At 45.4% G+C, this 24,342-nt stretch overlaps 1 protein-coding gene across 1 annotated transcript in view; it reads left to right on the forward strand.

The window, feature by feature from the left end:
• Positions 1-24,342, forward strand: part of LOC126209863 (uncharacterized) — a 193,810-nt gene that overhangs the window by 148,974 nt on the left and 20,494 nt on the right. The window contains exon 7 of the mRNA XM_049938989.1: positions 19,507-21,040. Coding sequence (XP_049794946.1) covers positions 19,507-21,040 — 1,534 coding nt within the window. The remainder of the gene's footprint in view (positions 1-19,506; positions 21,041-24,342) is intronic.

Genomic DNA, 24,342 nt, shown 5'->3' on the forward strand with positions numbered 1-24,342 from the left:
CGCGATTGCGGTTTATCGGATCGTGACATTGATGCTCGCATTGGTCGAGATCCAATGATTGTTAGCAGAATATGGAATCGGTGGGTTCAGGAAGGTAATGCGGAACGCCTTGCAGGATTCCAACGGCCTCGTATCACTAGCAGTCGAGATGACAGGCATCTTATCCGCTTGGCTGTAACGGATCGTGCAGCCACGTCTCGATCCCTGAGTCAACAGATGGGGACGGTTGCAAGACAACAACCATCTGCACGAACAGTTTGACGACGTGTGCAGTAGCATGGACTATCAGCTCGGAGACCGTGGCTGCGGTTACCCTTGACGCTGCATCACTGACAGGAGCGCCTGCGATGGTGTACTCAACGACGAACCTGCGCGCACGAATGGCAAAACGTCACTTTTTCGGATGAAACCAGGATATGTTTACAGCATCATGATGGTTGCATCCGTGTTTGGCGACATCGCGGTGAACGCACATCGGAAGCGCGTATTCGTCATCGCCATACTGTCGTATCACCCGGCGTGATGGTATGGCGTGCCATTGGTTACACGTTTAGGTCACCTATTGTTCGCATTGACGGCACTTTGAACAGTGGACGTTACATTTTAGATGTGTTACAACCCGTGGCTCTACCCTTCATTCCATCTCTGCGAAACCATACATTTCAGCAGGATAATGCACGACCGCATGTTGCAGGTCCTGTACGGGCCTTTCTGGATACAGGAAATGTTCGAGTGCTGCCCTGGCCAGCACATTCTCCAGATCTCTCACCAGTTGAAAACGTCTGGTCAATGGTGGCCGAGCAACTGGCTCGTCACAATACGCCAGTCACTACTCTTGATGAACAGCGGTATCGTGTTGAAGCTGCATGGGCAGCTGTACCTGTACACGCCATCCAAGCTCTGTTTGACTCAATGCCCGGGCGTATCAAGGCCGTTATTACGGCCAGAGGTGGTTGTTCTGGGTAATGATTTCTCAGGCTGTGTGCACCCAAATTGCGTGAATATGTAATCACACGTCAGTTCTAGTATAATATATTTGTCCAATGAATATCCGTTTATCATCTGCATTTCTTCTTGGTGTAGCAATTTCAATGGCCAGTAATGTATCTCTCAGTCCAAGTTTAGGCGCCTGACCTTATCTACCAAGCCCTCGCCCTACCTCCATTTTTTACTCTTCCTCGCTCTTTCTGTTGGTGTATATTCGACTTGATGTTCGTCTTCTCACTGTTTGAGTTTCTCTTCCGTTGTGTTTCTAGGTTGGACATTTTAGTATATTCCAGAGGGGCTCGGTCATCACTTTTATTCTTGCTATCACCCAGCCAAGGCCATTTGCTAAATTGTTTTAACACCTTCTACCGCTTTTTTCATTTAGTTAGTGTTTTCAATTTTGGCTTGCTATTTTTGTTTTCTTCTTCAGTGTGGTTACACTCATAGCTTTACACATTTTGTTCCTTCCCCGGATTTCAGGGGATAGGACTCTTTTGGGTTATTGTTTCAATCTGAGACGCCGGCCAGTGTGGCCGATCGTTTCTACGCGCTTCAGTCTGGAACCGCGCAACCGATACGGTCGCAGGTTCGAATCCTCCCTCTGGCATGGATGTGTGTGATGTCCTTAGGTTAGTTAGGCTTAAGTAGTTCAAAGTTCTAGGGGACTGATGACCTCAGATGTTAAGTCCCATAGTGCTCAGAGCCATTTCAACCAATCCGAGACCTGTTGGATTAAGGAAAAGGGGACTGATAAGCATACGGTTTAGTCCCTTTAATCTGCAAACCAAGCAACCAGCCAACAACGATACTACAAGCAGGACTCCCTATCCGTCCTTCAAAGCTTCACTTCCGGCAGCACCTCATCTCCTGACTTGCAGACTTCACGGAAGTTCTCCTGTGAAACTGCGAGGACGGTCCACCCGTCGTGCTCGTATAGCTCAGTTGGTAGAGCATTTGCCAGCGAAAGGCAAAGGTGCTGAGTTCGAGTCTGGGCCCGACATACAGTTTCGATAATATTAATGTTTTTTTCCTGATACTTGACGTCTCTCTTCTGCTACTATCGTACCCACGTGTGGAGAAAACTTATTCGCAATAATTACTTTCAAAACCGATCCAAGGTTAACGTCTGAAAACTCGGATCCAACACGAGGTTTATTTCCTTTCACATTTGACAGTAACTGCCATATCGAATACCACTTCCAAACGTGAAAATAGTTCCATATGGAAATTCCCGATTATTTTCAAACCTGGCAGGCGAATGTTTATAAAATCCAGGTAAGCCAACTTCAGTAAATGACGATTTCAAATGTGAATCTCACTGCATAGCAAAAACACTGATCAGCCAGAACTTGCTTGTTGGCGTTAACTTAAGCATAAGGCTCTGCCAACAAAAGACTACTCATATGTCGAAGTCGTGTGGTACATACACTGATCTACCATAACATTATGACCACATACGTAATAGCCGGTATGTCCACCTTTGGCAACGCATCATGGCACGGAAGCAATCAGACCTTGGTAGGTCGCTAGAGGGTTTTGACACCAAATCTGCAGACAGAAGTCACCTAATTCCGATAAATTGCCTGCCGTTGTGGCCGAGCGGTTCTAGGCGCTTCAGTCTGGAACAGCGCTGCTGCTGCGGTTGTAGGTTCGAATCCTGCCTCTGGCATGGATGTGTATGTTGTCCTTAGGTTAGTTAGGTCTAAGTAGTTCTAACTCCAGGGGACTGATGACCTCAGACGTTAAGTCCCACAGTGCTTAGAGCCATTTGAACCATTTTTGAACCGATAAATCGCGGGGAGCTCTCAAGGCACATTCAACCATATTCCAGATGTTTTCGATCGGCATGTTGGGGGGTCTTAACATAGGTCGTCGGCTGTGGAGGACCATCGTTGGGAGCATTCAGTGCACTGTGTGTTCAGACACAATTGCACTCTACCCAGCATTAAAGTGTGATGTTGATTCCACCACAGTTTGTTGCCTCTCCTGTTTTACCAGTTTGCCCAGCCAACGATGTCCGACATCTGTAGTAAGGGGTGGCCACGCAACTCTATGACTTGTCGACGCTACATGTTCAAGATACTCACCACAGCAGCTCTGGAACACCAGACTTGCAGTTACTGAAATGCTCGTGCCGAACCTCCACCCATCTCAGTCTACCCTCGGTCAAACAGAGATAGATCACATGGCTCCACCGTGCTGCACACGGACAGCATGCTCACTGATACTGAATACACTGTGAGTAGTAGGACAACGTATGTACAGTCCCACTCTGCATTGTTGCCAAATTTATTTAAGATGGTGGATCCAAAATGGTTCAAATAGCTCTGAACACTATGGATATTGGAACAACGAAAAGAAGCGTAAATACACGGTTAAAAGAACACAGAAGTCTTTGCCGATTAGGGAAAACAGATAAATCGGCTGTAGTAGAACACGCTTTTCAGTCAGGAAATCATCAAGTGAAGTTTCCCGAAACAAAAATTTTATCTACGACGACGAACTATTACCCACGGCTTTGTAGAGAAGCAATTGAAATATATAAACATAGGGATAATTTTAATCGGAAAGAAGAGACCATGAAACTCAGTGATATTTGGACAGTAGCATTACAGAATTGCCAGACCGTTTTATCCGTGACGAGATTACGATCGATAGTTAAGTTTTATCTCTGACAAAGATTATCTCTGCATATCACGTGTAACTCTGGCCACACCCACTTTCTACGATATATAAGTCGCTCTCAGACGTCCGACCTGTCAGTCGGCAAGACTCACCGGAAGAGAAACACCCCTCTGAAGATGTCCAGCGCAGCTCTGGACGAAAATGGGACTTAACTGCTGTGGTCATCATTCCCCCTAGAACTTAGAACTACTTAAATCTAACTAACCTAAGGACATAACACACATCCATGCCTGAGGCAGGATTCGAACCTGCGACCGTAGCGGTCACGCGGTTCCACACTGTAGCGCCTAGAACCGCTCGGCCACCTTGGCCATCTTAAATATATTTGGCAACAGTGCGGAGTGGGGCCATACATAAGTTGTCCTACTACTACCGTGCACGTGTCTGACTAGCAGTCATCCCTCTCCAGATGATGCTGTTATTGCCTGGACAGGTTTATATCGATGGCAGGTCGGTGGTTATAGTGTTCTGGCTGATCAGCATATCTTCATTTGCATTTGATAAGGTCTCCATTCCATGTTTATTGTATAAGGAGCGATGAAGAAGTTTCCACACAGCATACAGACCATAAGAGATATGCCAGTCAGGCAAGATAGCCATGAGCATTGAGGCAATCATTTCACTGAAGCAGTAAGCTGAAGATATCCGTCTGATAAAACACCATGTCCTGCAGCAGGAGGAAGTCCTTGATTGCCTGCTCCACACCCTCGTACGGCGACAATCGTCGACCCTTTGATACCCTTTCTAAGGGACCAAAGGCTTGATAATCGCATGGGGAGAGACCAGAACTATAGGGCGGGTGCTAATGTGTCTCCCACTGGAGGTGACGCTACTTCTGCGTTTTGACGTTTGCTGTATGGTGAAGTGCGCCATCATGAAGCATCAGCACATACGTGCTGCCCAATACACTTCCTTCATTCTCGGATTGATGTCTACCGATGTTAATCCTTCGGCAGCCCACAAAAGAATAACAGTACATTCGTCCTGTTGGACGCATTTGATAATAACGTCACCATAGTTCACTTTTCTACATTCTCTGCACGCACTTCCGAAAGACGTCATTGCCACACTAATCCATAGTCTAAATGTCGGTACTCATGTACCCGCATCAGAGTCGCGCTACGTTGCATATACGCTGCATCAACGGCCTCGAACGGAAACTTCCCGGTCGCCCCTTACGTACGTTGAAGAGAACACCGGACCCGACTGCAGCGCATTGAAGGGAGCAGAATCTCCTCCGGTACTGTTTGAGTCTCTCATGTGGTAGTCGCCCACCAAAATACTCAGTGCTAGTCGGATGTTGTGCGATATTTACACATCGCTACGTTCGCGGGTCAGACCGCAAAACTCACGTGCAATGAATCCTGTGATTTTGTATAATGGTCCGAAAGAATAGTCAGTTGCTGTCACTAACATTTTTAGAAGAATTCATTCCAAATTAGTTTCTGCAATTGAACATGAGGAGAGGAGAACTAACACGTACAAAAAGTAATAATACAAGGAAAAAGTGTCCTGAATGAAAATACAACACTGTGCAACAAAATATTGTTTGAAACACTCAATGAACTACACAAAGGCACCTCCCCACATGAAACATTACATTCAAACAGCCTCAAAGAAAATAAAAAAAATGCTTCTGTGTTCTCGGTTCCCTCCCCACACCTTTTCCCAGCTCGCTCTCTCCCTCCCTCCCTCTCACTCTCTCTCTCTCTCTCTCTCTCTCATGCCACACACACACACACACACACACACACACACACACACACATACACACACAATCAGCTCTCTCCCAGGAGCTATACCACACTAGTTCTGAAGAAACATTCCAAATTAGCCCAACGACAAACACAAGACAAACGGTGAACAAGTGAGCAGCGGCCATGACACAACACCTCTCACAGAGTATGGAGTAAGAAGTGTCTGCTCAGATCACCTTTCGCCACATTTAGTGTAAGTGCATGTGAAGTGAACTAATGAGGACAAGTTGTGTCTAAAACTGTGTGGAAACAGTACACTGAATAACCATTGATAGAGACACCAGCCACACACGCAATAGGACAGAAACGCACACAATCTCTACCCACGAAACAGTTCTTGGTAAATACGCATTAATTTTCTGCATAGCTAGTTTGCAGATGACATGCTGTCAAAAAAAAAAAAAATGAAAAAGAGCCGGCCGCGGGGCCGAGCGGTTCTAGGCGCTACAGTCTGGAACCGCGCGACAGCTACGGGCATGGATGTGTGTGATGTCCTTAGGTTAGTTAGGTTTAAGTAGTTCTAAGTTCTAGGGGACTGATGACCTCAGAAGATAAGTCCCATAGTGCTCAGAGACATTTGAACCATTTGAACGAAAAACAGCACGAAAAAACCTGTGTACAATAATGCAAATAATTTAGCGATGTAATTTTTAGGTGAGCGTCTAACCAAACAAAGCAAATTGCAAATATTGTAATTCTTAGACCTACTGCAGTTAAATTATTATAAATTTCATATTGTACTTTACAGAAATAGAAAAATTTTACACACAGAAGATGACACATAGGTGTCGAAACAAGTCTGGGTAAATACAAAACTCAACAAATTGTGTTTGTGTAAGGCTGATTGCGAATGGATGCATAAATTTTCTCGATTTCACAATCTCAAAAAAATGGTTCAAATGGTTCAAATGGCTCTGAGCACTATGGGAGTTAACATCTGTGGTCATCAGTCCTCTAGAACTAGGGGATAATCTACAAAAATGACTCTGTGGGAACTGTCTCAGATAGAAAAAAAGGTTACTTTAAAAACATTCTAGTGACCATTGAAATGTCGTGTCACGAGGGCCTCCCGTCGGGTAGACCGTTCGCCTGGTGCAAGTCTTTCGATTTGACGCCACTTCGGCGACTTGTGTGTTGATGGGGATGAAATGATGACACCCAGTCCCTGAGCAGAGAAAATCTCCGACCCAGCCGGGAATCGAACCCGGGCTCTTGGGATTGACAGTCTGTCGCGCTGACCACTCAGCTACCGGGGGCGGACTAGTGACCATTGCTTTCACTATTAGCAATCTACTACAAAATAAACTGAGTCATACGATTGGCAATTGCAGTAATAGCTATTTAAATTCAGGGTTATATAAAGTATTATGCGAAGACTTTGATAACCAATATATTGGCAAAGACAGGAAGAAATTTTGCCTTGTAGTTTCAAAAAAAGCACTCGAGATTGTTTTTATATGCTGATTATCATTTTACATTGATCGCTGGTTTTCTCCAGTTACAAATGCTTTTTTGGAATGTCACGTGTAAGCTCTGCAAAAATGGTTCAAATGGCTCTGAGCACTATGGGACTCAACTGCTGAGGTCATTAGTCCCCTAGAACTTAGAACTAGTTAAACCTAACTAACCTAAGGACATCACAAACATCCATGCCCGAGGCAGGATTCGAACCTGCGACCGTAGCGGTCTTGCGGTTCCAGACTGCAGCGCCTTTAACCGCACGGCCACTTCGGCCGGCGTAAGCTCTGCACGTGGTCCTCGGAAGGCGATATTGGCACCCCTGATCTACATCAGTGTTAAACCCTTTATAATAATCCCCGCTAGACATTCTACACTTAGCGCCAGCGCTTCTTCCGATCCGCGAAACACTCCTCCGAGCCAGTCTCTCACAGGAAAGCGCTTTTAGTCTCATCTGTGCTTGTAGAACGACGGCCCATTAAAATTTTCTTAATTTTTCGAAACAGAAAAATGTCACATGGAGGCAGCGTCTGTAGTGGTCACACATCCTATTCAAACCACGTCCCGCCTTTTGTGTTGTCCTGGGGACCATCATGAATCATGGTAACTTAAGTGTAGTTATTGTCTTCGAATGAATGCGTCATATCTGTTCGTATTATTACAGTTACCTCTTGCACCACAATATAGCAGTTGTTTCTATCACTGGTCCACATTTCATCGAGCTACGTTACTTCACACACCATCCGAAAGTTACTTTCGTCCTCAAGTTTTGCACAAGAGTGTACGATTTGACATTGGTAGGGCCTCGTGACGGAGTAGATATTTATAGTCTGAGAGGATGAATTGGGATGGATATGTGACGCTTACTGCTGAGATATCTGATATTAATCTTTTTTGTACATCTACTTCTACGTAGATTTTCCGCAAGTCACCCTACGGTGCGTGGCGGAGGGTACCATGTCCTGTTCCACACGCATATAGAGCGAGGGAATAGCGACTGTCTATATGCCTCCGTATGAGCCCTAATTTCTCGAATCTTATCTTGGTGGTCTTTACGCGCAATGTATGTTGGCGCCCGTAGAAATTCGGGACTCACAAGGGAACCTCCCCATCGCACCCCCCTCAGATTTAGTTGTAAGTTGGCACAGTGGATAGGCCTTGAAAAACTGAACACAGATCAATCGAGAAAACAGTAAGAAGTTGTGTGTAACTATGAAAAAATAATCAAAATATACAAACTGAGTAGTCCATGCGAATGATAGGCAACATCACAGGAGATAGTAAACGAAGGAACGCCGTGGTCCCGTGGTTAGCGTGAGTAACTGTGGACCGAGAGGTCCTTGGTTCAAGTCTTCCCTCGCGTGAAAATTTTAGTTTTTTATTTTCAGACAATTATCAAAATTTAGGCACTCATACATAATGAACTTCGCTCTCCGAAATTCCAGGACATGTTCAGATTTGCTCGGACATATGCAGGATTTGACGGTCTACGCACGGAAAAATTTGAAAACGTTAAAAGCATATGTTTTGACAGAACACAGGGAAAACTGTGCGACTGTGAAACTGTTGCATTCATTTGTTGCAGTTTATGTGACCAACTCTTATGTTTTCACCACTTTTTTGGGAGTGATTATCACATCCACAAGAAAACCTAAATCGCGCAAGGTAGAAGAATCTTTTTACCCATTCGCCAAGTGTACAAGTTAGGTGGGTTGGGTCGACAACATATTACTGTCATGCCGTCACCAGTGTCGTATAGAATATATCAGACGTGTTGTCCTGTGGAGGAATCGGTTGACCTATGACCTTGCGATCAAATGTTTTCGGTTCCCATTGGAGAGGCACGTCCTTTCGTCTATTAATCGCACGGTTTTGCGGTGCGGTCGCAAAACACAGACACTAAACTTATTACAGTGAACAGAGACGTCAATGAACGAACGGACAAATCATAAATTTGCGAAAATAAACAAAGAAAAATTTTTTAGGCAAGGTAAGACTTGAACCAAGGACCTCTCATCCCCCAGTTGCTCACGCTATCCACCGGACCACGGCGCTTCTGAGGTCGCAGTTCCCTGTGATGTTGCACATGTTGCTAATGGGATACTCAGTTTCTATATTTTGCTTAATTTTTTCATAGTTGCACACAACTTCTTCCTGTTTTCTCGATTGATCTGTGTTCAGTTTTTCAAGGCCTATCCACTGTGCCAACTTATAACTAAATCTGAGGAGGGTGCGATGGGGAGGTTCCCTTGTCAGCTTCGAATTCCGGTACTCTAAATTTTGTCACAGTGTTCCTCGAAACGAACGTCGTCTTCCCTCCGGGGATTCCCATTTGAGTTGCCAAAGCACCTCCGTAACACTTATGCGTTGTTTTAACCTACCGGTAACAAATCTAGCAGCCCGCCTCTGAACTAGTGCGATGTCTTCCTTCAATCCGATCTGGTACGGATACCAAAACACTCGAGCTGTACTGAAGAACAGGTCGCACCAGCGTCCTATATGCGGTCTCCTTTACAGGTGAACCACCCTTCCCTAAAATTCTCCCAATAAACCGATGTCGACCATTCACCTTCCCTACCACAGTCTTCAAACGCTCGTACATTTCATATCGATTTGCAACGTTATGCCCAGGTATTTAAGGGGCTCCGGAAAGGCTCAAAATCATGAAAAGTTCAATTTTTACTTTTTTGCGAATCTGCAGACTATTACCTTTTAATAGATATATAATTTATTCAATTCCGAAGACTACAACTATTTTTAAATTTTTTTTTGAAAAGTGTTCTACATGGGCGTGACCCACTGTGGCGCTGTTAAACTGCTGTCAAATGGTGTTATTATTAACGTCCGTGTTCATCAGGTACATTTTAGTGATGTGAGATAAAGTATGTGTTGTGGCTAACCTGTGATGGTTCAATATATATCGCTGGTGTGATTGTCGATTGTTTCATGTTTATTTACTCTGTCGTTATCTCGGAAATATTCGTAATTAATTCTGTTTCTTGAGTCTCTGTTTTGTTGAAGTATAATAATGAGTAAAAGTAAAGTTATTAGAAATGCTCTGAAGGCTTTTAAGAAAAGGAGAAATGTTGGAAAGCCAAAGGTATTTAGAAATATGGGAATGAAGATAGGTTCTAACATGGTACGAACGATGCTTGCCTTAGACAAGGAACGCCTTCGGGCTGCAGAGAGGGCTGTAAAGAGTCTAGAAATACAAGCAAGAGTAAACAGGAGGAGGAACAAGAGGAAGCTGAAGGAGGAGTTTGCAGAGGATGAAGAGAATCCATCCTATGGATCTGGAATGCACTAAAAAGTTAATCGAATCTTTGTCGCTCGATTCCCAAAACTTCTATTTTCTCATACTAATTACATGTTTTCTAAGGATCTTCCAAACATATTTGTTTCAAACTTTCAGTAAATGTTACACAGTACCTTCTGCAAAATTTAACACAGCCTTTTTCCAAAAAACTGTATATTTTTGAATATGTAAATAAAAAATTGCAAAAAAATGTGAATTTTCATTACAATTGAAAAAAAAATCATCTTTAATAACCGAACTAAAATTTTGTAAAATCCGTGTGTTAAGTTGTAGCCCATATTCCAATAAATAATCTGTAAAAAGTTCAACTTCCTACCTCAAATACTTTGTGAGGAAAGATGTAATTTATAAGCGTTATTTTAACATTGCAAGTATAGGGCGTTCCGGAGCCCCTTAAACGACTTGCCAGTGTCAAGCACGGCGCTAGTAATATTGTTACTGGACATAACCAACCGATGTGTTCTCCACACAGCCCGCCTTACGCAAACATTAGTATTCAATGAACTGTTTACAAAGCCAGACCAACAGGCATTACATGCATTGACCAAAATAGGATAGTGGTATGTAATATATAAACCATATAAGCCATTAATTGCAACTTTTTCTGACATCATCTAACTATTTACCTGTTGTATTCTTAGAATTGAGAATGGCTAGTTCCTAACTGAAATCTAGACCTGCCAATAAAAATTCCAAAGGACAACTGATAGCTGAAATCTATTATTTACGAATCATTACAGGTTTGTTCTTCCTACTCATCCACATTAACTTACATTTTTCTACATTTAGATCTAGCTGCCATTCCTCACACCAATCAGAAATTTTCTCCAAGTCGTCTTGTATCTTCCTTCGACACCTTACCGCACACCACAGTATCATTTATTTGTTTATGTGTACAGAGAACAACAGCAGTGCTACCACTCTTCCCTGGGACACTTCCTGTGATAGCCTTGTCTTTGGTGAACATTCGCCGTCGAGGCAGCGATGAATCCGGTGGAAGCGGTCGCCGTGACGTAGTACAGCTTACGTAGTAGTGATGCCGCCTGAGACTTAGCGCATCCTGTCTGCGGTGTGGCGTTACAGAAAAACAGTCCGGAAGACGAACAATAGTCTGCAGACGTTGACGGTATTCGTAGATCTGCAGGACGCCCGCTGCGTGTTTGCTTGGCTGGCAGGCGAGAATAGTGCGCGTCATGTACTCTCGTTGCCCCTCATTAACAGTATGGTGACTCCAACCCCCAAATATGGCGCAGATGTTGTCTAATGCATCCATGATAGAATTTTAATACTGTTACGAGAAACCTTCGTTCTACGATTCGTCTAGTATGGCAGTGGAACGCAAGTGTATATAGGTGTATCTATACTTCACTAGAGCGATAGCTCTATAACGTTGACATTCACAGTCCCAAATGTGTCTTAAATGTATCTTAGGAAATCTTGATATGGGATCCTACCATACTTCTGATTGCCTATGTTAACCCTACACTATATGAATTTTAGTATTAGCTCCCAATCGTTTAGCAACGTCATGCATTGCATGGGGGGCTTAATTATTAAGAAATGCAAATACTTTTAGTTTTTTGATTTAGTAGCTGTAGCTGTCTGTCCGATTACGAAGTCTCGTAAACGGTTGGCCCTGACTAGTATTATTACGCTATCTGACTGCATAGAACAATAACAAAGAATGAAATGGAAATTTTCATCGACACAATTAATTAATTAAGTCCCCAGCAACTATAAAACCTACGAAACCAAAGCACAAGTATAACTGTTCTGTGTGTGGAAGTATGTTTCAACGTATGCATCTGGCACGGTTCTTCTTCAATAACACAAGAAATTTTAAATATCATTTATACTGAATTAATTAAAGAAAATAAAAATACCGCCGGCCGCGGTGGTCTCGCGGTTCTAGGCGCGCAGTCCGGAGCCGTGCGACTGCTACGGTCGCAGGTTCGAATCCTGCCTCGGGCATGGATGTGTGTGATGTCCTTAGGTTAGTTAGGTTTAAGTAGTTCTAAGTTCTAGGGGACTAATGACCACAGCAGTTGAGTCCCATAGTGCTCAGAGCCAGAGCCATTAAAAATACCATAATTACTCAAGACAACCAGAATTACACTCTAATCCAAGAACACAAGCCAGATGCTTTGTTGACTGAACCTGTAATGACGCATTATTTAAGACACTGAAATAATGAAAAAAAAAAAAACACGGAATATTTTACCTTCATATATATTGACGAAAAGCACTCTGATCACTACAATAATTCCATTCGAACAACATCTGCTGTCTAGCCCATTAAACAACTGCATAAAACATGGAACAAGCACTCCTTACTACAACATCTCGACAAGCCTTGCCCACTAGCACATCTCAACACGAACTGACTACTACGAGTCCTCGACAAGCACTGCCCACTACGACATCTCAATAATCACTGCCAGTGGAGGCGGCGGAACAATACTCTCTAGCGCGATCTCTGGCGCTGTGGCTCAGTGTAGCCATCTTTCAGCATGCAGACAGTCCGCAGCCCGTGGTCGTGCGGTAGCGTTCTCGCTTCCCGCGCCCGGGTTCCCGGATTCGATTCCCGGCGGGGTCAGGGATTTTCTCTGCCTCGTGATGACTGGGTGTTGTGTAATGTCCTTAGGTTAGTTAGGTTTAAGTAGTACTAAGTTCTAGGGGACTGATGACCATAGATGTTAAGTGCCATAGTGCTCAGAGCCATGCATGCAGACGTACCTCACTCTAAAACAAGCAACACTTTTACAAGAGCACAGCAAACAAGAAAATCTTTGAATAAATATATTTCCTCAACCAAACATTTTTTGAGATATTTCGTTTTGAATCTGAATTTCGTTCACATATTGGTTTGAACTTTTGAAATAAGTCTGAAGATATTAAAATTAGTCTACATGATACACAGCTCAACAAAGGTTTGGAATATCATAGAGTTTACTATAGTGACTTCTTATAGTACACCCATTCCGGTGATCCTAGCATGCTGAAGAAACATATTCATGGTTGTAAACTGAGCACACGAGTTATCATTCATCGAGATGAAATTGTCACTAAAATGTTGACTATAAGGAACCACTATTGGTTGTAGAATCTCGTCCCTGTATCGTAGAGCAGTGAGATTGCCCACAGCAAGCGCAGAATGTCACATCATACACTGTGACCTATGATGAAGGACAACAGGCAGATTCCATATTTCTAGATTTCCGGAAAGCAGCGCCCCATTGCAGGCTGTTAATGAAGGTGCGAGTATGTGGGCTAGGGTCACTGATGTGTGAGTGTCTGGAGAACTTGTTGAGTAACAGAACCCAGTATGTTTCCCTCGACGACGAGAGTTCATCAGAGACAAGGGTACCGTCAGGTGTACCCCTGGGAAGTGTGATAGGATTGCTGTTGTTCTCTATATATAGACTTAAATGATTTGGCGGACAGAGTGGGCAGCAATATGCGGTTGTTTGCTGGTGATGCTGTCGTGTACGGTATGGTGTCGAAGTTACGTGTCTGTAGAAAGATATAAAACGACCTAGACAAAATTTCCAATTGGTGTGGTGAATGGCAGCTAGCTCTAAATGTGGAAAAATGTAATTTAAGGCGGATGGGTAGGAAGAACAAACCAGTAATTTTCGGATACAGTGTTACTAGAGACCTGCTTGACACAGTGCAGTCGTTTAAATATCTGTGGGTAACGCTGCAAAGCGACGTGAAATGGAATGAACGTTTGAGAATTGTGGTAGCGAAGGCGAATGGTCGACTTCGGTTTATTGGGAGAATTTTAGGAAAGAGTGGTTCACCTGCAAAGGAGACCACACGTAGGACGCTGGTGAGACTTATTCTTGAGCACTGTTCGAGTGTTTGGGATGCATACCAGGTCGGATTGAAGGAAGACATCGAAGGAATTCGGAAGTGAGCTGCTGGGTTCGAACAACACAATACGTAAGTGCCGCAGAAATGCTTCGGGAACTCAAGTGTACACTCCTGGAGGGAAGGCGAAGTTCTTTTCGAGGAAAACCATTGAGAAAATTTAGGCAACCGACATTTGGAGCTGACTGCCGAACGGATCTACTGTCGCCAACATATATTTTGCGTAGGGACCACGAAGATAAGATTCGAGAAATTAGGGCTCATATGTAGGCATACAGAGTCTATTTGTGAAACAGGAAAGGAAAGGACTAGTAACGATACAGAGTACCCTCCGCCACGCGCCGAACTGTGGCTTGCGGAGAATCTATGTGGATGTAGGTGTAGAGAGGCGAACGGTGGCCCGATATAGTGCCACCTCAGCACATCACTCCACCACCACCTTGTTGCACATGTGATAGTGTCAGGCGTTCCATACTACTGAGTTGTCTCCAAATACATTGTCTGCCATTATCGTAGTACAAACATATCCGAGTTTCAAGTGTAAACAACAACCGACGTCATCATTCCTGGGGCGCTCATTCTACACGATTTCTTACCTACCTCTTACGGAGTGCGCGGTGTTGTGTACGATGTGCTGCTTGCCACGGCCGTCGGGAATGGAACTTCGCATCATGCAGTTGCTTTCTAACAGTTTGATGTGATACACGACGCCTCTTCGAAGGCCGAATTCAGTTCTGGGGCACTAAGTCTACGGTTGCTTTGACTCTGAAGTCGGAGACACCGTTCATCCTGTGCACATGTCGACCGTGGACGGCCTGTGCGGTGTTAAATGGTTCAAATGGCTCTGAGCACTATGGGACTCAACTGCTGAGGTCATTAGTCCCCTAGAACTTAGAACTAGTTAAACCTAACTAACCTAAGGACATCACAAACATCCACGCCCGAGGCAGGATTCGAACCTGCGACCGTAGCGGTCTTGCGGTTCCAGACTGCAGCGCCTTTAACCGCACGGCCACTTCGGGTGTTAAATCCTCAATAATGTCTGTCAGTGGGAACCGATTCCATGTAAGCATGTAAGCACCATATCATTTCGACTCCTATACGAACTTCGGAATCTTGCCTGGTTGACAAGCGTTCTGCGCCCAACGTGATGATGCAGACCCGATCGCTGGTCGCGAATCTCCAGATGGATGTTCATTCTATTGTTCCACAGATGTGTCTAGTGCCTCCCTACATGCGCTTGCTTTCCTGAAATGCTGCAATCCATTCGTTTGCGGGGTTGTACCCATAGGAAGCACTTGTGGTAACTGTGTGTACATTCACTTACAATCTCAAGGGACATCTTCCGAACGGTTCAATAGCAACACACCTGCACGACATACTAGAGCGAGCAACAGTTCTGTAGATGCGAGTATATTACAAGGAGTAGATAAAATAGCAAAACATCTGCATGACGCACTAGAGCAAGCAACAGTTTTGTAGACGCGAGTATATTACAAGGAGCAGCCGGCCGCTGTGGCCGAGCGGTTCTGGGCGCTTCAGTCCGGAACCGCGCTGCTGCTACGGTCGCGGGTTCTAATCCTGCCTCGGGCATGGATGTGTGTGATGTCCTTAGGTTAGTTAGGTCTAAGTAGTTCTAAGTCTAGGGGACTGATGACCTCAGGCGTTAAGTCCCATGGTGCTTACAGCCATTTGAACCATTACAAAGAGCAGATAAAAGTCTATAGAAAAAAGTTAACAACGAATGCAATATATGAAATACTGGAACTTAGCATTGTAACGTGAAATATGCGTCTACGGGCTGATTTTTCCACCGTAAATGCATGATTTACATGCTAGAGACCATTTATTCAATCATACTTTGTTACAGAAACTGCAGTGTAATACGCGCTGTACCATGAGGCTACAGCTACAGTATGCATCGTTTTTTCCATAGAAGGTGGTACTCTTCTTCAAGCACCATGCCCTAGTGCCCTCTGCTGCCGCAGTCGCTGGTAATGTTGTGTCCGATTCACTTCTCTTGCTGAATCAACTTGTAGTGGACGTGATACATCGTTGTACGCAATGGTTCCATATTCGATTCGAGAGTTTGCCGACACAGTGTTTGCTTACGGAAAGACAAATGGCGACGGGCGGCGGGCAGCGAGGTTGTATCAGGAGACATATCCCTGCCGACAACAACCACAGCATTCAATGTTTGCAACAGTGTTTCGCCGTTTCTCTGAGACAGGGTCGGTTCAGGATTGAGGAAATCATGAAGGACATACCCGAAATGTTTGGATACCAGACTTGGAGGAAAGTAATATTAACACTGTGGAAACCAACCGCCGTGTCAGTACCAGGCACTTTGCCCACCAGTGGAGGGTAAGCCAGACGATCTTGTGGAACCTTCTCCGTGACAATTGTTACTGCCCTTATCACTTACAGCGTGCGCAGGGCTTACTAGTGACAGACTTTTCACATTGGGAGCCGTTTTGTCACTGGTTTCTTCACCAGGAACTACGATTCTGGGATTTGTGTCACCCATCCCATTCACAGATGACGCCACCTTTACGCAGAGCGATATCTTCAACTTTCATAACAGTCGTCTCTGGGATAGTGTGCAGAACCTCCATGGTGACAGCGAATCCTCAGCATCGGCGCAGCAGGAATGTGTGGTCCGGGATGATTGGCGGCCATATTTTGTGACCAGTCTTCTTTCCATGCCGACTAACAGGCCCGAAATTTCGGCATTTCTTGCTGGTGACGTTGCCTCCCCTGTTAGGAGAAGTACCATTGAGAATTCGAAGGGGTATGTGGTTCTACACGACGGTGCTCCAGCCCACTTTGCGGTTAACGTCCGGACGCATCTCAGTCGTGACTTCCCTCGTCGATGGACTGGTCGAGATGGTCCAGTTGCATGGCTTTGCTCATTCACCGGTTCTCAATCTGTGCGATTTCTGGTTACGGTCCCATCTCAGAAGTATCGTGTATGCAGAGCCCAGTCCAGATGTGGAGACACTGGAGCAGCATATTCATGTCGCGTTGACGCTGTTTGGATGCAGCCTGGCTGATGTGAACGTGTGACGTAGAACATAGAAAGTCTTTTAATCCATATCCATATGTGGCATACAGCAAACCAGTGCTTAACAGTATTGGTTAAAAACAGTCTTGATTGCAATTTTAGTTTTTTATTTTTCAACTACGCGTTTCGCCCTATTTAGGCATCTTCAGGTTATCTTTTCTAGGTGGACGCGAGAGGCACCAAGATCTGCAAGATTGGATGCGTCCATCTAGAAAAGATAACCTGAAGATGCCTAAATAAGGCTAAACGCGTCGTTGAAAAATAAAAAAAACTAAAATTGCAACCAAGACTATTGTTAACCAATACTGAGGTAGAACATGCTACAGTGCATCCAGGCATGTGTTGAGGCACATGGAAACAATTTTCAACAGATACTGTAACTGTGGCTGTATGGTACAGCACGTACTAGATCGCATTCCCTGTAATAATGTATGATTGGATAAATGGTATCTAGGACGGAAACCATGCATTTACAGGCTTAACTTCATTAGACCTTTTTTTGTTCCGTATCCTCTCATCGATCAATACCTAGAGCTTGTACTCGGTGGAAAAGAATCACCTGTGTACTTGATCATAGTTCTAAGACGGTACAGAACGAGCTGCCACTCAACGTGTATCCACTGAAAGCTGAGGCAAATTACAGTATACAGAATGTGTCTGCACTGACATTTCTAGTAAAGGACAATGAAACACGCAAATAATCCTAATAAACATAGGTCCAGTAACCAATCATTTTTGTCAGTGCGACGTATGCACACGTGATACCATTGGTACAACACCTCCAGGCATGTTCATACAGTGAACAGAAAACGCACTATCCATGTGTAGCTCTTGAGGCTATTGCTATGGGCTCACACACATTTTCAAATGAAGAAATGGATGGCATCCACTTCATGCGTGGGCGTGCTAATGGAGTGCATGGGAAGCAGCACGACTGCGTCATGTAGCGTGTCCTCGCAGAAGACACCCATACTGCAGAGTGTTCTCTATCTCCCGTCGGCGCCTTTGTGAGACCCGTCCACTTAAACCTAACATGCCGGCAGAGCAAGAAAATTGTCAACACCACGAATAGAGGAGCGTGAATTAGAACAACTGGACGCTGTGCCAGGAGTGGGTACCAGAGGGAATGCTGTGGCAGATAAAAAAAAATGGTTCAAATGGGTCTGAGCACTATGGGACTGAGCACTGAGGTCACCAGTCCCCTAGAACTTAGAACTACTTAAACCTAACTAACCTAAGGACATCACACACATCCATGACCGAGGCAGGATTCGAACCTGCGACCGTAGCGGTCACGCAGTTCCATACTGAAGCGCCTAGAACCGCACGGCCACAGCGGCCGGCTGTGGCAGATCGCGCTCCGCTCTCCACAGTATGGTGATTATCACATGAGGGACAGTCATCACATAAAAATTGTGCAGGCCCTGGCCGCGCCTGAGATTCAAGGCCAGTTTGGTTTCTGCCAATGGATCCCTTACTCAATGTGGGAATGATCCATAATTCCACTTGCACATGTTACTTATACATGAAGCGTGCTTTACCCCCGGTGATATTATGAACATTAACACCATTGAGACGACACATTAGGTGAGATTTTCCATTGACATGGTGATGGACTGACAGCGCCACATTTCCTGCCTGGCCAACTTACTGCTGATGTGTACTTCAATTCCCTGCAACACAAACTATTTGAATAATGCTTCTTATGTTGGGAGGATGCATATGTGGTGCAGGCACGATGGTGAATTGGCACACTTTCATTTGGCTATTCGGGAATCTGTAGCATTCATTTTCGATAGCAAGTGCATCGACTGTGGCTCGTCAATGGCATGAGCCAGGTCCTCTGACTTGGATGAGTTGTATTATTTTGGGCGTGGGGAAATTTAAAACCTCTGGTGTATTCTAGCGCTGTCGATTGTCTCGAAGAATCCTGGGAAAGCACTGTGGATCTCTGTCAATGGATTTGGAAATTGCTTGGAATTTCTGAATGTGTACTGGCGTCAATGCGGAGATGTGATGAAACCTGCTTTTCGCATGAAAGGCGGCCGTGCGAACAGTGGTTGGAATGCGTTCGTACTCAAGTGCATAGTAACTTGGATTCTCGGGGATTCTCCTAAAATCCTTCATGTACTCAATCATAATATGCTGTAAACGGGAAACAAGTAGTTTCCGGACAGCTGTGTATTGGGATTATTTACTTCTATCACTGAGTTGTACCCTGTTGTACCCTGTAAACTGTGTACACCTACTGCATAAAAAAAGTACATAAAACGTGTGTAAATCAGAACTGTTTACTTTTTAGTGTTCTTGTGTGTATATATTTTGCTATCACATGACAACTGTCATTGTTTCTGTTATTGTTTCAGCACTGCTATTGACCTTTCGGCACCAGTGGAAGCACGCACTCATCCACCACTTGCCCTCCAGCACATCCCAAACCAGACACCTGCCAGACACCATCAGCAGACGGCACTGCGCGACCTGGAATTCGACAAGAAGGAAGCGAGGCATCACTGGAATGAGGACACCGAAGTTCCCATTTCACCTCCCCCTGACGACGGGCGTTACGACAGTGGACTTGGCCCCGAAGATGTCTCACCAGCTTGTTACAACCGCCAGCACTCTCTGTCATCGTGGCCTGCTACCGTAGACAGCTTCAAGAAACCGACTGTCGCTAGACTGGACAGCGGTGTCAGCATCGAAGAGGGGCAGGAACGCGACGTCTTGAAAGTGACGCGAGGTGTCGGGTTGCTGAGGCTCAGAGGGCTGACAGAGGTTAGTGATGGCAGTGGCCTACAGACGAAAGACTGGTTTGGTGAAGAGAAAAGTCTCGTATTATCTGAAGATCAGAAAACGGCTCAAGATGAACGTGTGGCGATTCGTGCCAATATTCACGAGCACGTCACTGGTGACGAAAGACGACAGTGGTATTCTCTTTCGAGAGTCAGCGAGCAGAATGAGACAGAAATATTGGGCAGTACTAGGAGGGCATCTGAGGCGCCAGAAATTGTAGACAGAGACGAGATTTTCCGTTCTGTCGGGTCGCACGGCAACGGGTCGGACCGCGGCAAGAACTTGGAAGTCTGCAGCAAGTGGTGCGAGACTGGCAAGGTCACTTCGGCGAGCACTGAGGACTTGTGTGCAGAGATCAGGAGGAACCACGCCTCGGAGTGGGAGGTCGCCAGAGACGAGAAGGCAGACCTACCGAGCGACCGAGACTGGCCCGAATCGAGGAAAGCCTCTTCGGTAACCGGTGAAGACGACCGGGAGTGTTCCTGGCAGGGTCGCCAAGGAGATATTGTTCCCGCCACCTCCTGGACTGACGACTTCGGCACCGACACTAGGTCGAAAAGATGGAGTTCCTGGAATACTGGGGAGATGTTCGGTGAACAGGTGGACGAAGAGCTGGAGAGGCAACGACCAGAGATTGGGACTCTGGGAGGTCTGTACCTGCCCGGGCGCCCAGGTATGAAGTTCGACCCGGAGCGGGATACCGTGTTGCACCACGGTGACCACGAGGACCTCGCGGGGGAGTCGGAAGACTGCGTCGTGGAACTGAGGCGGCAGTCGACGCAGAGCTTCGACGACGGGGAGGAGGGCCCGCCGGGGCAGGCGCGCTACTGGAGGACGCCCTCGGTGGTGGTGAGCGACTACTCGGACGACGTGCCGTACTGCGGGCCGCCGGGGGAGGGCGGGGGCGACGCGGGGGCGGACGACGGCGACCAGCTGAGCGAGTGCGGCAGCTCGTGCAGCGGGCTGTCCGCCGCCGACACGGACGTCGACGGGGGCCTGCTGACGCCCGAGAGGAAGGCCTCCGACTGCTCGACGTGCTCCACGCTCAGCGGCGACGACGACGCCAGCGTGGAGGCGCTGCTGCAGCCGGTGCGGACACGACCAAAGGTGAGCTGGCCATCTAGTAGCTGGTTCCCTCCGAAGTTTCCCTCAGGATAGCTGGTGCTCGTACGAGTGTCATCCGGTAAAGCGAATGATTAGAGGCCTTGGGGCCGAAACGACCTCGACCTATTCTTAAACTTTAAATGGGTGAGATCTCCGGCTTGCTTGACATGCTGAAGCCGACTCCGATCGGAGTGCCAGGTGGGCCACTTTTGGTAAGCAGAACTGGCGATGTGGGATGAACCAAACGCCGAGTTAAGGCACCCGAATCGACGCTCATGGGAAACCATGAAAGGTGTTGGTTGCTTAAGACAGCAGGGCGGTGGCCATGGAAATCGGAATCCGCTAAGGAGTGTCTAACAACTCACCTGCCGAAGCAACTAGCCCTGAAAATGGATGGCAAGTGGAAAGTTTGGTCTCGAAGCCGAATGGGCACGTCCACTGCGACAAGCCTGTAGCAGGTTTGCTTCATCAGTCTTCGAAGAGAAATAATTGAGTTCTGCTCCTCAGCGTCTTGGAAGTGGTTCCCAGCCTGTGGTTAATTACGCCCTGAGGGATAAAAACTAAACGATTCGATTCTGTTTCAGTCACTAAACTAAATTACGAGGCGGTTTTTTTTTAAGTAAGTACCGTTTTGAAATTAAAAAAAGACCTGCTAAGATATCTGAATAATTTCATTTTTACATGAAAGCCTGTACCTTAATCTACTTTTCTACACAATTTCAGTCAATATTGAGGCACTTGTCATAACGTTGTACCAGGTTTCGAATACCCTCCTCATAGAAGTCTGCCGCCTGTCTTTTTAACCACTGCATCACCACTGTTTTCACTTCGTCATGGTCTTGAAGACGCTGACCGCCCAATGTATTGCACTGCAGGTCGATCAGTCCCCTCTGTAGGTGATTCGGAGCATCTTCAACTAATGCTTGAAACGGCCGCACAAGGCAACGAACGACATGAGACACATTCATAACGTCTACGAATCGTGATCAAAATTGCTCCTAAATTTTTACAATTATTAACACGTTTTCTTGAAATTTTCGTGGATGAAACCAAGGGTAGGGAAATGTGCATTGTCTTTAGACATTTGTTGGCTCTCCCGAAGAGCAAGCTTCCTTTCAAATGCATTTACTTTTTCCTGCATGTCAGAAATTAAATTATTTTCAAGTTACAAACTGACGTTTACTCGATTCATGTGAGACGTCTTGTGCGCGATAAATGCTAGGTCTGATATCCAGCAAGGGTTTTCTAGTTTCGGTTCACTGTTTCACTTATCACATAAGAAACGTATCGCGGCCAAACGTAAGTAAAACAAATCATCTCAGCATTTTACTTCGACTGAGCCTGCGTTCCTCAATATAGTAAGGTATGTCGCCGTACTCTTCTCCTAATTCCTCCAAGAACTGCCGAAACTGACGACGCGTAAGCCCACGTGTTTTCAGGCAGTTTACCGTTCGCACAACAGTTTGTATGACGTTTTCCTACGTTACTGACATTGCACAAAGCGCCCTCGACGAAGAACGGAGTGAATTCCGTCTCTTCTGTGCGTCCTGGCTTTTTGTGCAGCTGTGCTAGGGGTCCTCTCTGATGGCCTCGCACTGCCGATGTTATTTATTTATTTATTTACACGTCAAGTTGCGTAGGACCAAATTGAGGAGCAAATCTCCAAGGTCATGGAACGTGTCAGTACATGAAATTACGATATAAAAGAAATAACAGATAAAAATAAATGTTAATGAACCAAAAAATTGTCAGTCCACAAGTTTAAGTAAACGCAATCAACAATACAATAAGAATCAGCTTAATTTTTCAAGGAACCCCTCGACAGAATAGAAGGAGTGACCCATGAGGAAACTCTTCAGTTTAGGTTTGAAAGCGCGTGGATTACTGCTGTTGTTGTTGTTGTGGTCTTCAGTCCTGAGACTGGTTTGATGCAGCTCTCATACAGTAAGGCTGCATGTCCTCGGGAAAATTTACGACTGTAGTTTCCCCTTGATTTCAGCCGTTCGCAGTACCAGCACAGCAAGGCCGTTTTGGTTAATGTTACAAGGCCAGATCAGTCAATCATCCAGACTGTTGCCTCTGCAACTACTGAAAAGATTTTTGAATTCGAGTGGTAGCTTATTGAAAATGGATGCAGCAATATACTGCACACCTTTTTATACAAGAGTTAAGTTCGATCCAAATGCAGGTTTGATTTCTGCCGAGTATTAACCGAGTGAAAGCTGGTTATTCTTCGGAATAAGCTAATATTGTTAACATGAAATTACAGTAAGGAATATATATATTGAGAGGCCAATGTCAAAATACCCAGGCTGGTGAACAGAGGTCGACATGAGGTTCGTGAACTTACACCACTCGTTGCCCGAACCACCCATTTCTGAGCCGCCGGCCGAAGTGGCCGTGCGGTTAAAGGCGCTGCAGTCTGGAACCGCAAGACCGCTACGGTCGCAGGTTCGAATCCTGCCTCGGGCATGGATGTTTGTGATGTCCTTAGGTTAGGTAGGTTTAACTAGTTCTAAGTTCTAGGGGACTAATGACCTCAGCAGTTGAGTCCCATAGTGCTCAGAGCCATTTGAACCATTTTGAACCATTTCTGAGCCAAAAATATTCTTTTAGAATGGCAAGAGTTACCCCAAAATATAATACCATACGACATGAGGGAATGAAAATAAGCAAAGTAGACTAATTTTCGTGTCGAACGATCACTCACTTCTGATAACGTTCGATTAGTAAAAATAGCAGTATTAAGTCTTTGAACAAGATCCTGAATGTGGGCTTTCCACGAGAGCTTACTATCTATCTCCACACCTACAAATTTGATGTGTTCAGTTTCACTAATCATATGCCTGTTCTGTGAAATTTAAACGTCAGGTTTTGTTGAATTGTGTATTAGAAACTGTAAAATCTGACAGTCTTACTGTGATTTAGCGTTAGTTTTTCTACAGGCCATGAACTTAGGTCATGTACTGCACTATTTGAAACCGAGCCAATGTTCCACACAACATCCTTTACTACCAAGCTAGAGTCATCAGCAAACAGAAATATTTGAGTTTCCCGTAATACTAGAGGGCATATCGTTTATATAAATAAGGAACAGAAGTGGCCCCAACAATGACCCCTGGGGCACCCCCCCCCCCCCCACTAGACCGCACGCCACTCAGACCCCACATCACAGCTGTTATCAACATTGTGAATAATAACCTTTTGCTACCTGTTGCTAAAGTAAGAGGTGAACCAATTGTGAGCTACTCCCCGTATTCCGTAATGGTCCAACTTCTGGAGCAATATTTTGTGATCAATACCAT

This window comes from Schistocerca nitens, chromosome 10 (genome assembly GCF_023898315.1).
Source record: "Schistocerca nitens isolate TAMUIC-IGC-003100 chromosome 10, iqSchNite1.1, whole genome shotgun sequence".
Taxonomy (NCBI): domain Eukaryota; kingdom Metazoa; phylum Arthropoda; class Insecta; order Orthoptera; family Acrididae; genus Schistocerca; species Schistocerca nitens.